The 17,228-nt window shown below is 37.0% G+C and overlaps 1 protein-coding gene across 1 annotated transcript in view; it reads left to right on the top strand.

Annotated features, from left to right (window-relative positions):
* The first annotated feature begins 2,563 nt into the window (after positions 1–2,563).
* The window catches only part of LOC126094835 (ubiquitin carboxyl-terminal hydrolase 3-like), a 93,752-nt gene continuing 79,087 nt past the window's right edge, over positions 2,564–17,228 (top strand). The window contains exons 1-3 of the mRNA XM_049909432.1: positions 2,564–2,782; positions 3,043–3,190; positions 3,285–3,494. Of these exons, the coding sequence (XP_049765389.1) occupies positions 2,692–2,782; positions 3,043–3,190; positions 3,285–3,494 (449 nt within the window). The 5' untranslated portion in view covers positions 2,564–2,691. The remainder of the gene's footprint in view (positions 2,783–3,042; positions 3,191–3,284; positions 3,495–17,228) is intronic.

Genomic DNA, 17,228 nt, shown 5'->3' with positions numbered 1-17,228 from the left:
TCTTTTAGTTTGCTATTTTGTCTATTTACTTAAGGGGTAATAAACATAAGTAAGTTTCACTGATTGACCGAGAACCACTGTGTAAAAGTTAACCTAGTTTGGTATGGGTTGTGAATTACTCGGGATCTATTACAGTCTAGCAGTTTCACATGGTAGAGCTGATTTTGATCATGCATTTGACAACAGGTTTAAAAAGTTTGCCAGACTTGGCTGTGACATGTCGGCTTTTGCATTGCAGTGCAACTGCTGAACCAGAACATAATGTGACTGCTCACTGTGTGTCTTAATGTGGTAATAATTTGTCTGAAATATAATAATTTTGTCTGTAGAAATTAAGTGAAGGCCTTGTATAACAAGTTACAACAAAGTACTGTTTCACAGCATCTAAATGTTTTCATGTAGGTGACAGTGGTTTCATGATAGATTCGTAACTGAAGTAGTTGTAGTCTTGTGATGCACAATATGGTTAAAGACCTGTAAGACTATTGTGAACATTACTTGATATTCATCTTGTCAGCATTATTTGTGGGAAGTTCTATGAGAACTGAGATGCTTGTATTTACAGGTTTCAGCACAATAATTTATGCCTTTACTGCTCATATGGTTGCTAGGAATATGAAAATCAGCAACTCGAGTTTGAACAAAAAGGGATAAAAGCATATGTTCCTTTATCTCGTGCAAACTTTTTTTGGGTTGGGGTGTGTGTTGAGCTATTGTGCAGTACTTCTGAGAGTGTCTCCATTTTTTCAAGATGTTATTTCAGTGACTGTGCCAAATATTTTTTCCCTGCTTATTTCTGTACCTAAATTGTTATATAGCTCAGTATCCACAAGGTTAGATACCAGTTGTCATCCTCATACTTGTTTATTGACTTATCCAGTTTGGACGCTAGACTGTCCAGCTGTGTTAGTATAGAGGAAGTAATACTGTTTTATTTAATTGTGTGTGAACTCCAGGGAGTATTTGCATTCATACTAATGTTCTTGAATTTTAAGTAAGGTTTGTTCAGTTACCAAAAATATTGGTACAGCATTAGCAACAAATTTGATATTAAATTGTCCCATTGTGTGTTGTGTAAATAAACTTGAAATTGCTCTTATGAGCACAGAAGTCAAATTACGACACCTCTAAGACTACATTGAGGCAGGGAGTGACACAGCTGGACTAAATTTTCAAAATTTTGAAGATAAGGGATAAAACACCAGCAGTGGAAGGTAAATTAAAACGTGGAGAAACCAGAGGTGCCAAATTATATGATAAGCAAGTGGTTGAGAAGGGAATGAGGATTGTGGCATATTCCCTGTGTTGCTCACTGCACACTGACCAAGCAGCAAAGGAAACGGGAATTGATGTTCAATTGATGTTCTAGGTAAAAAAAAAAAAAAAGTAGTTTCCCTATGATACTAATTACGTCAGAAAGGCAAATGAGTGGAACTGGCGTTTTGAAAAGAGAATATAAGATAAACAAAAAACTAGTATTAGAGGAAGTATAAGAGTTAAATCAGCTGGCTGTGAGGAAATTAGATTAGAAAATGACACTAAAAGTAGTACATGTGCTGTATTATTTGGGCAGCAATATAACTGACTTACGAGGATATCAAATACTGGCAGTAGCAAGAAACATATGGTAGTGGTCCACTAATGTAATGGTAGTGTCCAGTGTTACGAGAGAGTTGTGTGGAATTTGTTAGTTATTTTCATCTTCAGCATATTTATTTAAGAAGGAACTGCCTTTCTGTCTCACAATTGGTGCGATCACTTATTGCTGTAGTACTGTTAGCCGATTTCTGGTTTGGCGAAAAGCGAAACTTTTAGTAGCGAAGCGTCGAAAGTCCTTAATGCCGATGAAGCGGTAACCACACACACAACCGCAGAGCCACAAGGACATATTTCTCTCTTCCGAATGCTGAGAAGCAAATAGTAATCTCACATGAAAGAAACCAAACAGTGGCATTACTTTAAAATTGAGTATCGCCCTTTGAGCCATGCGTGGGATAGTTGATTTCGGCAAAATGACACACCTTTCATTGTTTGGAGGCAACGAAGACATTGTCGTAATTGCACAACAGCATTTGAGCGAGAGTGAGTTGCTCACGAAAACGATAACTGTATTTGCAGCTGTTCGTATTTGTTGTGTTGTATCTATTTATAAATAAATTATTTTCGAAGGAGGTGAGGAACTCGGAACTTTTATTGAGCATTTGTGCTTGTACAAGTTGTTCCATATGGTTTCTTTAATCATGCATTCGAAAACTATATTTTCACCTTGCTTGAAAATTTTGTCGAATTTATGTTGAATTTAAGTAATGAAAACGATTTTCTACGTCAGTATCGACTGTGTGTGTTAAATAATGCGCTCAAAACTGTTTAAAAATTATTGATTCTTTGTTCTCAGGCTGTCATCATTGTTTTTCGTTAAGAGCCTCCATAATGAAAGTAAAGCAGCTCTAGAAAATACTTCGAGCTAATAAGACGCTCAACTACTCCTTTATTTCATGAAATTATCGCGAGATACAAAATATTGCTCCCACCGTGTAATTTGGGTGCCGCGCAAGGATACAAAATCTTGAGATCTCTGGCGTAGCACTTTGGGTTCTAACGATGGAGCGGTTGTCGCACTTGGTTCATGAGGAAGTGTCATTTGCGAAAGGCAACGACTGACTGCAGATGTAGGCTCTTGTTAACCGCAGGATGGAGTGTCCACATCTGCTATCCAGTGTGAAATTTCATGTATCTGCATATGAAAGTAGCTCTGATGGAATAAGAGATTGGCAATGTGCAGGTGAGGTTGGGTTCCTATTTTTGAAATAAAATTCTCCTGGACTGCATTGTGTGATTATCGCACTGCTTTGTAATGTTTTGATATCATATACGAACAAAATATTCGCTGAAATTAAAATGCCACATATTTTTGGGAACTATTAGTGAAAATTGGTGTGAATAGCAAACTTGCCCTTTCTCACAAAAACAAATAGTGCGCAATGTTTTTTTGCTAATAATGAGACCAAACTATCCTGTAATGTTGCAATACATTTTTTTCAGTATGCTCATCTTCAGAAAGTCCGTGGCTGTGCTTATATTGCGGAACGATAAATTGCGGTCGCTATATTAATGGGCATGCGAAGCATCATTCAGAACAGCATAGTGATCATACACTCAGTATGGACTGTGAGACCCTAGCAGTTTTTTGGTGAGTAGTCAGTGACCCTCTTGACGGTTGTCAGTGAGTTACGGTGAAATTAGAAGCTACAGCATTACTGTCATTCGGTACATCTAATTTTCAGCTACACATGTGATGAATTTATAACGAATGATACGCAGTCAGATGTCCTACAGGGAATTCGTCGATTGTTTCACAAATTAGATGCAAAGACGAATGAAGAAAATGAATGTCGTACTGCAGAAAATGAACGGAAGCCTTGGAAGTCTCGGTCCCTCACGCCCAGAGACAGTCAAGAAAACGTCCGGATTTTGCGGCCTAGGTCGCGCAAAAGGTATTTTATGCCTCTATTAGAATTCATCAGGAACCCCGGTCCAAGGTTGAAGTAGTTGAAAAAAGGGGAAAACGTAAGTTCGTAATGATTCCATGAAATGAGGGAAAATGCATTTATAGCATGTGTACTACTAATACTCGATTTTCCAAGTTGAGCATAGTGAAAAGGTGTTAAAGAGTGACAGTTTTGTCTCATTTGAAGAGACTCTGTTGTTTATATTGGCTAGACATATTTTCATTTCATCGCCAGAATAATCTTTTTTTGATGTGCGGGTGATAATCTATTTCATCGCCGTTTGTTCACTTGGATGTTTTTGATATTAACTTGTTCTGTTGAGAATGAACAGTGTGGCATGTAAGGTAGGCCCTGACTTTCCTGTTGCATATTTGTTCTCTAATAAGGTACCCTAACCTGATAGACAGGGGCACATTTCAAAAAATTTTTATTAATTTTTCCCGTAGAAAATGACATGTTTGTTATTTTATTTATTTATTTTTTGTAATGAACAGTATTCGCCACAACAGTGTGTAAATTTTTATCATAGCTCCTAACAATAAACAAAATGTTCAGTTTTACATTTCAGCTGAAGCATATGTTTTTTGGAGACCACTTATACCATGGGGCACTTTCCAAATAAGGCTGGGGGGGGGGGGGGGTAGCTTTTAACACCTAACTAACAAAATATAGTTTGCTGCATAAATATTGGTTTGTACTTTTTGTTTCTTTTTGTTCTATTTGCCCTAACATAAGACTTTGTTGTTCTTTCCTGTAAGCTTTGCATCTTCTAAATAGTTCATTTGTAGTCATTAAATAATTCTTTAACTCCACATTTTCACAATCAGATTTATGTTACAAAAGAGGTTTGCTTTCACAAGACTGGTCCAGTATAATTTTTCTTTCAGTCTAGCTTCGAATTTTGTGTTTGTATTTCAGATTTAATTTTCTGTAAATCCACTCTTCACTTTCTTCCAATCTTTGAGGGTTTCATTTTCACATTAATTTTTTTTTTAGTTGATATTGATGATTTCCCTTATTTTCCTCAACCAGTTTCACTTATTGCTGCTGTCCTCGCAAAAGACGAGACATCTGTGTGTTCACGTGTCCTTCACTTGGGCTTGTTTTCAGCTTACAGGTTTCTTCTCTGTTGTGATACTAGGGCTCCACTTCAAAACAACTGAACCTTATTTGTTTGTGCTTGGTTCCCGTTGAGTTGGGTAGTTCTCGTCAATGTGGAAAGAACCAACTACACAGCAGCCAGGTTGTATATGAGAGAGAGAGAGAGAGAGATATATATATATGCATGGATGGATGTGATCATACGGCTTATATTCTTCATCTGCTATGAAAATTTGTTAAATTGGCTTAATATCCACCATATTACTTTTACTTAATGTGTCAAATAAAGCAGAACAGTGCTTTTCAAATTGCTATTTTTTTCTTCTCACTCACTTCTTTTTGTAAGTTCACACCATTTACCCAAGTCTAAAAGAAAACATGTAGTGGTGTATTATTGCCAAAATAAGTTACGTAGGTGGGCTAGACAATGATTTGAACAGTATTGAATGCTACCCTACCTCGAAGTTAATTGTGTGAATTCATGTTATTTACCTCAGCTTACATTGAGTAACAAAATTGTGCTATTAAAAACAGAAGTAAGCTTTTACTTTTCACACACACAAAAAAAACATTCATTGAATTGGGGACTAGTGCAGCAGGGGATACAACCCGTCGGCTTTGAACAATGACGTCACAAGTCGCCAGAGAGCATGTATTACAGAGATGAAAGAGCTGAGGAGAATGTTTAGAAACAAAGGAATGCGAGAGAGATAAACATTGATCTTGTCAAAAGCATAAGTGTTTCTTGACTTTTTTAAAAAAAAAATCTCACGAGATAGAATAAACTGATCCTACTTTATTAAGCAGCTCCCTTCAGTACCTAATAAGTGTTTTTTGGCTTTAAAAAAAAATCTCACGAGATAGAATAAACTGATCCTACTTTATTAAGCAATATCTTCTCAAAAGCCGAGAAGCGATTCTTCTTAGTGTTCTAGCTCCCTTCAGTACGTAATAAGAGTTTTTTGGCTTTTTTAAAAAAATCTCACGAGATAGAATAAACTGATCCTACTTCATTAAGCAATCCGTAAAGAAACGAAACTGAAACATAACAGCAAAAGCTCTATGCCTCGAAGTGAAGACATTACGATCTATGACTAAGGAATGACGTCATTGTTCAAAGCCGACGGGTTGTATCCCCTGCTGCACTAGACCCTTGAATTGTAATTCAGTTATATATAATTACAGAGGAGAACCTGTTGTCAGTTATTTTGTTCTGGAACTTTATAGCATATCTGTTGGTCATTTAAACCTAGGTTACTGTTGAATGGTGTCTGTAGCTGATGAAATTTTATTTTTATTTAGTTGTTTATTTATTCATCCACAAATGATTTCACAATGATACAGGATTTGGAAACAGAATGAAAATATATAGCTCAAAATATACATACACAGTGAATGTCTAAGTATGTTTTCGTGAGGGTATGGCATGTGGTTCTCCATGGCCTTGATGAAGGGACCATCCTGACATTTTTGTAAGATGTTGTAGGGAAACCACAGAAAACGTAAATCAGGATGGCTGAACAGAGTTAAGTTCATCCTCCTGAATATGAGGTCAGCACCTCCACTACCTCATTCAGTTGCTTCCTATTGTACAGATTTCTTTGATTCATACACTATTTGCTGCATATAATTTGTAATATAAAACATAGCTTTGCCTTTCATTGCTGCACACACTAAGGACACCTGATGTTGATTACAGGACTAAGAGCATGCGGCAGCACTTCTCATGCTCATTACACGAACTCTGATCGATGCAACTATGCCCCCATGCACACCTGAATGCCGTCCCCTCATTTCCCTTACAAACTGAGTCAGCTCACCCCCTCCCCCGTGTTGAATAAGCTGCTAAAGTTTTGACACATGATTCTCTTGAAAATCATTACATTGTGATCATGTGTTCTAATGCGATAGGATGCTGCAGTTGTCCCCTTTCATTATTAACCACTGCTCAGAGTCCTCTAAATTATCTTAACTTCTGAAGAATGTATTAGCTGCCTATTTTAACACATGTATTTCAGTAATCTTTACCATTCCTTTGGGCAGTTTGTTAAACAATTTTATTCCATATTTAAAAAAAAAATGCAATTTTGAGTTTATTTGTTTTTCTTTGGTCAGTGGAAATCCAACTGGCTCTTGTTACATAATTATGTTTAGGAGTATTTGTGAAGTACTTCGTAATGTTTCCCATGATATGCATACCTGATGAGTAGATGTACTCACTTGGTGCAGTAAGGGTACCCAGTATTTTTTTTTTTTTTTTTAAACAGTCCTTTCCAGCGAATCTGACTACTACATTTAGGTTTTATTCTTATGGCTCTTTTCTATGTTGAGTTTTTTCCATTATTTTGTTTTCAACGGATCAGAGCGTGGAATGTCAGATCCCTTAATCGGGCAGGTAGATTAGAAAATTTAAAAAGGGAAATGGATAGGTTAAAGTTAGATATGGTGGGAATTAGTGAAGTTCGCTGGCAGGATGAACAAGACTTTTGGTCAGTTGAATACAGGGTTATAAATACAAAATCAAATAGGGGTAATGCGGGAGTAGGTTTAATAATTAATAAAAAAATAGGAGTTCGGGAAAGCTGCTACAAATAACATAGTGAACGCATTATTGTGCCAAGATAGACACAAAGCCCACGCCTACAACAGTAGTACAAGTCTATATGCCAACTAGCTCTGCAGATGACGAAGAAATTGAAGAAATGTATGATGAGATAAAAGAAATTATTCAGATAGGGAAGGGAGACGAAAATTTAATAGTCATGGGTGACTGGAATTCGATTGTAGGAAAAGGAAGAGAAGGAAACGTAGTAGGTGAATATGGATTGGGGCTAAGAAATGAAAGAGGAAGCCGCCTGGTAGAATTTTGCACAGAGCACAACTTAATCATAGCTAACACTTGGTTCAAGAACCATAAAAGGAGGTTGTATACATGGAAGAAGCCTGGAGATACTGACAGGTTTCAGATAGATTATATAATGGTAAGACAGAGATTTAGGAATCAAATTTTAAATTGTAAGACATTTTATGGGGCAGATGTGGACTCTGACCACAATCTATTGGTAACAAACTGTAGATTAAAACTGAAGAAACTGCAAAAAGGTGGGAATTTAAGGAGATGGAACCTGGATAAACTGAAAGAACCAGAGGTTGTCGAGAGTTTCAGGAAGAGCATAAAGGAACTATTGACAAGAATGAGGGAAAGAAATACAGTAGAAGAAGAGTGAATAGCTTTGAGGGATGAAGTGGTGAAGGCAGCAGAGGATCAAGTAGGTAAAAAGACGAGGGCTAGTAGAAATCCTTGAAGAGATACTGAATTTAATTGATGAAAGGAGAAAATATAAAAATGCAGTAAATGAAGCAGGCATAAAGGAATACAAACTTCTCAAAAATGAGATCGACAGGAAGTGCAAAATGGCTAAGCAGGGATGGCTAGAGGACAAATAAAAGGATTTAGAGGCTTATCTCACTAGGGGTAAGATAGATACTGCCTACAGGAAAATTAAAGTGACCTTTGGAGACGAGAGAACCACTTGGATGAATATCAAGGGCTCAGATGGAAACCCAGTTCTAAGCAAAGAAGGGAAAGCAGAAAGGTGAAAGGAGTATGTAGAGGGACTATACAAGGGCGATGTACTTGAGGACAATATTATGGAAATGGAAGAGGATGTAGATGAAGATGAAATGGGAGATATGATACTGCGTGAAGAATTTGATAGAGCACTGAAAGACCTAAGTCGAAACAAGGCCCCGGGAGTAGACAACATTCCATTAGAACTACTGACAGCCTTGGGAGAGCCAGTCCTGACAAAACTCTACCATCTGGTGAGCAAAATATATCAGACAGGCGAAATGCCCTCAGACTTCAAGAAGAATATAATAATTCCAATCCCAAAGAAAGCAGGCGTTGACAGATGTGAAAATTACCGAACTATCAGTTTAATAAGTCACGGCTGCAAAATACTAATGCGAATTCTGTACAGACAAATGGAAAAACTGGTAGAAGCTGACCTCGGGGAAGATCAGTTTGGATTCCGTAGAGATATTGGAACACGTGAGGCAATACTGACCCTACGACTTACCTTAGAAGAAAGAATAAGGAAAGGCAAACCTACGTTTATGGCATTTGTAGACTTGGAGAAAGCTTTTGACAATGTCAACTGGAACAATCGCTTTCAAATTCTGAAGGTGGCAGGGGTAAAATACAGGGAGCGAAAGGCTATTTACAATTTATACAGAAACCAGATGTCGAGGGACATGAAAGGAAAGCAGTGGTGGGGAAGGGAGTGAGACAGGTTGTAGCCTCTCCCCGATGTTATTCAATCTGTATATTGAGCAAGCGGTAAAGGAAACAAAAGAAAAATTCGGAGTAGGTATTAAAATCCACAGAGAAGAAATAAAAACTTTAAGGTTCGCCGATGACATTGTAATTCTGTCAGAGACAGCAAAGGACTTGGAAGAGCAGTTGAACGGAATGGACATTGTCTTGAAGGGAGGCTATAAGATGAACATCAACAAAAGCAAAACGAGGATAATAGAATGTAGTCGAATTAAGTCGGGCGATGCTGAGGGAATTAGATTAGGAAATGACACTTAAAGTAGTAAAGGAGTTTTGCTATTTGGGGAGCAAAATAACTGATGATGGTCAAAGTAGAGAGTATATAAAATGTAGAATGGCAATGGCAAGGAAAGCGTTTCTGAAGAAGAGAAATTTGTTAACATCGAGTATAGATTCAAATGTCAGGAAGTCACTTCTGAAAGTATTTGTATGGAGTGTAGCCATGTATGGAAGTGAAACATGGACGATAAATAGTTTGGACAAGAAGAGAATAGAAGCCTTTGAAATGTGGTGCTACAGAAGAATGCTGAAGATTAGATGGGTAGATCACGTAACTAATGAGGAAGTATTGAATAGGATTGGGGAGAAGAGGAGTTTGTGGCACAACTTGACAAGAAGAAGGGATCGGTTGGTAGGACATGTTCTGAGGCATCAAGGGATCACCAATTTAGTATTGGTGGGCAATGCGGAGGGCAAAAATCGTAGAGGGAGACCAAGAGATGAATACACTAAACAGATTCAGAAGGGATGTAGGCTGCAGTACGTATTGGGAGATGAAGAAGCTTGCACAGGATAGAGTAGCATGGAGAGCTGCATCAAACCAGCCTCAGGACTGAAAACCACAATAGCAACAATGTGTTCACTTTATTGGAAATGTAATAATACACACAATATGATTAGAAATGGCAGAAGTTACTATGTTGTTATAACAAATGACCATATTGTTCTCATATATAAACTCTTAGATACCACATTATTTTTTTATGATTGCCTACTCTTAAAAACACAGCAAACAATGTTTTTATTTGTTCTTTAACACTTTAAACCTCCCAATAAAATACAATGTTTGTTTTCAATAAATTTAAATTATGAGTTTCACAATTTCAGTTAATCAAACACTAAACAGTTGTCACTTAATATTGTTCTAAAACTAGTAAGTTATTGTAATTGATTTGCAATAGCATTACAGAATTTCTCAAACTTTGATCATGGCAGAGCTTTGGTCAGTATGCTTAATTGTTCCTTTGTACTGTTGCACTTCATCCCAAACCAGTCTTCACTGTACTATCCATTGACATAGTCAAATTTCACGTCTATATGTTAGATTCGTCTAACTATCCTGATATGACTGTTCGGATAGCACATTATCTGCATGAGGTATGATCTTCACTTTTCTTCATGACAACTCTTGTGCTGGGATCTTGATGTGTTTTATTTCTTTGGTGCATTCTGCTGCTGAATTTTATTCTGCTTCATTGATGAAGTAGCTGTTACACTTCGCTTCTTGGAACACTAGCTGACGTGAAAACTATTATGAAGAACAATGTGTGCACATCTACTCTTCCTGTCTCTTAAATCTTGTGCATGATCAGCATCACAGTAGACATTTAGATGAAGAGTTTCTTCTTCTTCTTCTTCTTCTTCTTCTTCCTTCTTCTTCTTCTTCTTCTTCTTCTTCTTCTTCAAGAAAAGGCCATAATATTTGGTACTTGTAGGTATCTCAGGTGTTCTTTTTTACATTTTGGCAATTTTTTTTTTTTTATTTTTCATCTCATGTAGCCTTGTTCATTATTGTCATATATAGTCTCTCTTTATTCCCATTTAGTTGAGTACTATAAGGAATACTATAGTCTAGGACAGTTTCTTTTTCTTAAAATTTAATTCTTAAACGTATGGCTGGTGTATTCACCAACTTTATCACATCTTATTTTTGGCACTTACAGATTGAACCAATTTTCACTTACCAATACACATTTTCTTAAGAATCTTGCAGCTCCTTACTGACTGATTGTAACAAATAGGTTAGTTGAAATCCTCTAATGCTGTCATGTAATATCTGTATCCGTTAAATTTTTAGGCAGAAGGAAGTAAATAGGTTACATGTGGTGGAAATTTCAGATATGGCTCCTAGCAGCTGGAGTGTAGAACAAACAGAAAAAGAATTTAGTGTTTCTTCAAGAAAGCTGAAACAGGCAAGGAAATTAAAAACGGAGGCTGGCGTCATGGCAATACCAGCAGATGGGGAAGGAAAAAGACATCAATAAGATTAGCATCCTCTCATCAGGTACTTTGAAGGTGGTGAATTGACTTTGCTATGCACAGGCAAAAATAATTACGTATAGAAGTGAGAGTGGGCGGTGAAAAAATTCATGAGTAGAAGGGCTCCTACTTTGCAACTTCAAGGAAATGTTCATAACTTACCTGTAACCAATATCACAGTGAATATAATAGAGGGAAACATTCCACGTGGGAAAAATATATCTAAAAAGAAAGATGATGAGACTTACCAAACAAAAGCACTGGCAGGTCGATAGATACACAAACAAACAAAAACATACACACAAAATTCTAGCTTTCGCAACCAACGGTTGCCTCGCCAGGAAAGAGGGAAGGAGAGGGAAAGACAAAAGGATTTGGGTTTTAAGGGAGAGGGTAAGGAGTCATTCCAATCCCGGGAGCGGAAAGACTTACCTTAGGGGGAAAAAAGGACAGGTATACACTCGCACACACACACACACACACACACACACACACACACACACACACACACACACACATATCCATCCGCATATACACAGACACAAGCAGACATTTGACAAATGTATATGCGGATGGATATGTGTGTGTGTGCGCGAGTGCATACCTGTCCTTTTTCCCCCCTAAGGTAAGTCTTTCCGCTCCCGGGATTGGAATGACTCTTTACCCTCTCTCTTAAAAACCAAATCCTTTTATCTTTCCCTCTCCTTCCCTCTTTCCTGACGAGGCAACCGTTGGTTGCGAAAGCTAGAATTTTGTGTGTATGTTTTTGTTTGTTTGTGTATCTATCGACCTGCCAGTGCTTTTGTTTGGTAAGTCTCATCATCTTTCTTTTTAGATATATTTTTCCCACGTGGAATGTTTCCCTCTATTATATTCACTGTGATATTGGTTACAGATAAGTTATGAACATTTCCTTGAAGTTGCAAAGTAGGAGCCCTTCTACTCATGAATTTTTTCACCGCCCACTCTCACTTCTATACGTAATTATTTTTGCCTGTGCATAGCAAAGTCAATTCACCACCTTCAAAGTACCTGATGAGAGGATGCTAATCTTATTGATGTCTTTTTCCTTCCCCATCTGCTGGTATTGCCATGACGCCAGCCTCCGTTTTTAATTTCCTTGCCTGTTTCAGCTTTCTTGAAGAAACACTAAATTCTTTTTCTGTTTGTTCTACACTCCAGCTGCTAGGAGCCATATCTGAAATTTCCACCACATGTAACCTATTTACTTCCTTCTGCCTAAAAATTTAACGGATACAGATATTACATGACAGCATTAGAGGATTTCAACTAACCTATTTGTTACAATCAGTCAGTAAGGGGCTGCAAGATTCTTAAGAAAATGTGTATTGGTAAGTGAAAATTGGTTCAATCTGTAAGTGCCAAAAATAAGATGTGATAAAGTTGGTGAATACACCAGCCATACGTTTAAGAATTAAATTTTAAGAAAAAGAAACTGTCCTAGACTATAGTATTCCTTATAGTACTCAACTAAATGGGAATAAAGAGAGACTATATATGACAATAATGAACAAGGCTACATGAGATGAAAAATAAAAAAAAAAAAATTGCCAAAATGTAAAAAAGAACACCTGAGATACCTACAAGTACCAAATATTATGGCCTTTTCTTGAAGAAGAAGAAGAAGAAGAAGTAGTGATTTAGGCTTCTCAAAATTTAATGAATTCAGGCCAAAGTGGTGTATCAAAGTTGGTGCTGCTGGTAAATAAACTATTTGTGTGCTTCTAACACGTCGGCATGCCAAACTGATGTCGGCTGCAACACTTACAAAAGTTTATGATTACAAGAAACTAATCAAGAAAATGTGCTGTTACTGGAATTGAAAGCTCATGCAATGCTGTAAACAGTGCAATGGAAAAACTGAACTGGAAACTTATGTGGCAGATGTGTTCAAAGAATATGTGCCAAAAGTGATAAAAGATGAACAATGGATTCATAGTGACAGGGGTGCACTAGATACCTGACATGCAACTGCAGAAGAGTTCATGGATGAACTGGTTCTAAAAATTCATGACCTGACAACCTAACATTTCATTTCAAAACATCAAATTCCGTATCTGATGCACCTGAAACAAAATATTGAAGATGGTGAGGTGATGTTTCGATTTGTTGTTAAAGGTGTCGTTCAAGGGTTTCATTGGGAGAAGAGACCACCACATTTAATTCCTTTGTAGTTTACTGTGATGGTAAAGAACTACAGGCCATCAGCATTTCTGTTAATTGTGATTGCTTTCATCATGATACCATGCAGTTAATGTGGTCATAATGAGACTGATTAAATATATGAAGTCAACAATAGGAGAAATTGAGCACATTTACTGCTTTAGTGGTGGATATGCTGTCAGTATAAGAATTTTTTTCAGTATATGTCTGCAAGAAAAAGACTTGGGTATCCCTGCTGTCTTTGCAACCAGCCACAGAAAATCTCCTTGTGATGGAATTGAAGAAACAGGAAAAATACTTGCGTCTCATACTAGTTTGCAGAAACATTTAGCTAAACATATGTTGTCACTTCTTAATGCCTTTAAATTCTACAAGTGCAATATTTTAGGCACCAACTTTCTTTTGTTACACAGGAAGAAAGATAACAAATTCAGTTCGATCAGGAAAGATTGTTTGCTAAAGGCCACACAATTGCTGGGACGAGAGAGAATCACTGGTTTCAAGCCCATTTGTTTAAACAATGTCAGAGAAGCAGAGTTTGCAATGATACTGCAGCAGTTATAGTTAATGTAGGTGATGAAATTCCAGTTGTTTCAATTTAAACATTAAAATGCAAGCAGTATGTAGCTGGTATGGTCATGAATGCACAAATGGTCACGGGTTTGTTTGGCCCGTGGGAGTGTCACACAGATGCTGAAGAAACTGAACTGGCAGACTCTTGAATATAGATATAAACTATTCCAAGAAAGTCCACCAACAAAATTTCAAGAACTGGCTTTAAATGGCAACTCAGAAATGTGCAGAAACCCCCTACTTACCACTCACATAGGGTTTGGGAGGACAAGATTAATTACAGCACGCACAGAAGCATTCGGACAACCACTTTTCTTGTGCACCATACATGAATGGAACGGAAAGAAACAGTTATAACTGGTACAATGATACTGCCTGCCACCATGCACTTCATGATGGTTTGCAGAGAATAGATGTAAATGTATGTATGATTGTGCTTGTTGGGTGAGAAGTGTATCTGAAGTTCCATTACAATAAAATGATGCGTTGTCAACTGTATTCATCTCCATGGTTCTTCACATTGCTTCTACCATCCATCGAGCTGGATTTCAGAGCAGCATATATATTCAAAAGTCATAAAATCACCACCAATATCATCTGGAGGGAGGCAATACATTTACTCAAAATCAGAGGAAGACAACATGGGCAATTTATTCAGTCTAAAATGTGAAAGAGTTATTCTAGTTGTGTAGTGTGTTGAAAGTTTTAACATTCCGCATTTTCGTTTGTTTTATTGCTGCTTGTTGCTGGTATTGATTCGTACATAACTACACTTTTATTTTTATTGACAAAAAATGTTTTTCAGAGATTTTAATTTCTGTATACTCATGGGCATTCTAGCATAATTTTGAGCAATGTTTTTCATCTATGAGTTGGTGTGGCGTAAACTCTGTAGCTTCGGAAGCTTAAAGAATGTACTTCGTAAATACAGAAAGAAAAAAAGATTAAAGAACAGACAGTTTTTTAGGACATGGTTTCCCAAAAATACCTAAAATTCTCCACCAAAAACATTCTCATGAATTTCAAAGTTACGCATATTTTGATTGAGGACGACAGAGGCTGTTGTACAAGAGGTGCAAGAACACAGCATGGCTGAGTGTCATATTACAAATTCTTAGCTGAATCCACCCATAAAATGGTGATTTATGGCTGGTTAAAAATGGGCTCTAACTCATTGTATGAATTTTCTGACATTTCTGAAGATATAGGGGTCACCAGATGTATTAAGAAAAATAATCAGTACAATATTCTTATTAAGCAGAGAAAGTTGTTTAGGTATTGGTATACAAAAGTAGGGCCTTCTAAATTGAAAGTACCTTTCATAGAAGTAATCTGAAGTTGGCACTATAGCATGCACGTAGATCATGCAAACTTGGGACTCTTATCTGCAAGAGGCTGTAAAGATGCAATCAAAGGAGATACCGAGCTGAAACTTTCTCTTCTCATCCGAGACATTGTGGAACCTTCCTATTAAAAATCATTATATTTGGAAATAGCTGAACTGAGACCCCTGGTCTGGCCTGAGAGCTGATAAATTCAGTTGTTTGTGAGGAATGTCTAGAACCTACAGTTATTTATCTATTTTCTTTAGCTGCTGCTGTTGGAATGGCATGTTTTGGAAATTTCTCCTCAAAATTTAAACCATGGGCAAAATTTATAGAACTTAAAATCTGCATTGTACTCCATATATATGTGATGTGCCAATCCCTTGGAAAAAGTGTGTAATTTATTTTTCCATGAGGTACTTTAGTAGGTTTCTCCTAGCATGTCTTCAGCTTTACCTTCTGACAATAATGATAACCCATCGAGTAAGGTGACGCAGTGGTCAGCATGCTGGACTCTCATTCAGGACGGACGGACGTTGGTTCAATCCCACGATTGGCCATCCTGATTTAGGTTTTCCGTGATTTTCCCTAAATCACTTCAAGAAAATGCTGGGATGGTCCCTTTTAAAGGGCACGGCCAACTTCCTTTCCTATCCTTCCCTAATCCAATGGGACCGATGACATCGCTGTTTGGTCCCTTCCCCCAAACCAACCAACCAGTGATCACCCAAAGCCCAAGAGCTCATAATGAATACACCATAATTTTCTCTGTTGATGTCTTCTACATGCTCTAATTTGAAATAAATTTGCTGAATGGAACTATCTTGGCATCAGTTGTGTTACTTATAGACATACTGTCTGTTATTGAACATATATAGATCCAGACATGCAAGTAAATATTAAATTCCAGGGCATTCGCAAGACTATAATAACATGGGTCTTGGTTCCTCATAGTCTTGTCATCGGGGCAGAGTACAGAGTAATGCTTTGAGCGTTAAATGATGAAAGTAGGGGACTGTGGTGAAGGGATGTAGACAGTGCAATAAATGGAAGTTTGGGTCAGTCAGAGAGACATACACAGGTAGCCAAAGTGGTTAAGGTGACTGCTTGCGATAAGTGGGAAATCAAGATTCGAGTCCTGGTCTGGCACAAATTTTAATGTTAATGCCAAGACAATTGTGTTCAGTGAAATAATTTAGAATTTCAGACGGCTCTCAATCGTTACTAATGTCTATCCATTCAGACGTGCAAGTAAATACCTGGTGTAAGACTGAAGATGAACTTGCTTGATAGAAGCCTGTAACAAACTTAGATACAAGCGTGTGATCTCTCAGGTTTTCTAGGTGTGATTGGTTAATGGTGTGTTTCTGAGTGTGCAGCAGAGGTATTTCCATTATATCCACAGTTACAATTTTGTTTTAATGTTCATCTGATATTTTTATCTAAACTGCCTTTCAGCTTCAGAGTCCATTGCTGGTTGACATTTGATAACAGAAATTTCATTCATAAGTGGCACAGGACATTAAAGGATTTTTTTTTTTTTTTTTTTTTTTTTTTTTTTTTTTTTTTTTTTTTTTTTTCTATTATGATAATTTATATTTTCCTGGTAACAAATATTTCGTAGAACTTGAAGTATTGTCTAAGGCATATTTAAATGTGTTGAAACATTGCTAAGCCCCCTTCAAGTTAATTTTACCAATGTGTAAAAAACTGTCTGTTCATGCTTGAGCTGTACCAGCAATTTGTATATTATTTTGTTGTAATATACAAATCTACAAATTGCAAAATTTGAGAGTGAGGTTCTTTAATAAGTTGTTAGTCTAAGTTATAAACTTCACCTAAAATTTATGTTCTTATGATGTTAATAAGGACTACAGTCAACATTTTGTGTGTTGTTGAGGTTTTATTCATTATGTGAAAATATATGTTGAGAGTATG

This window comes from Schistocerca cancellata, chromosome 8 (genome assembly GCF_023864275.1).
Source record: "Schistocerca cancellata isolate TAMUIC-IGC-003103 chromosome 8, iqSchCanc2.1, whole genome shotgun sequence".
Lineage (NCBI taxonomy): Eukaryota > Metazoa > Arthropoda > Insecta > Orthoptera > Acrididae > Schistocerca > Schistocerca cancellata.
The sequence above is the reverse complement of the archived record's forward strand: the minus strand, read 5'-3'. Positions and strand labels throughout refer to the sequence as shown.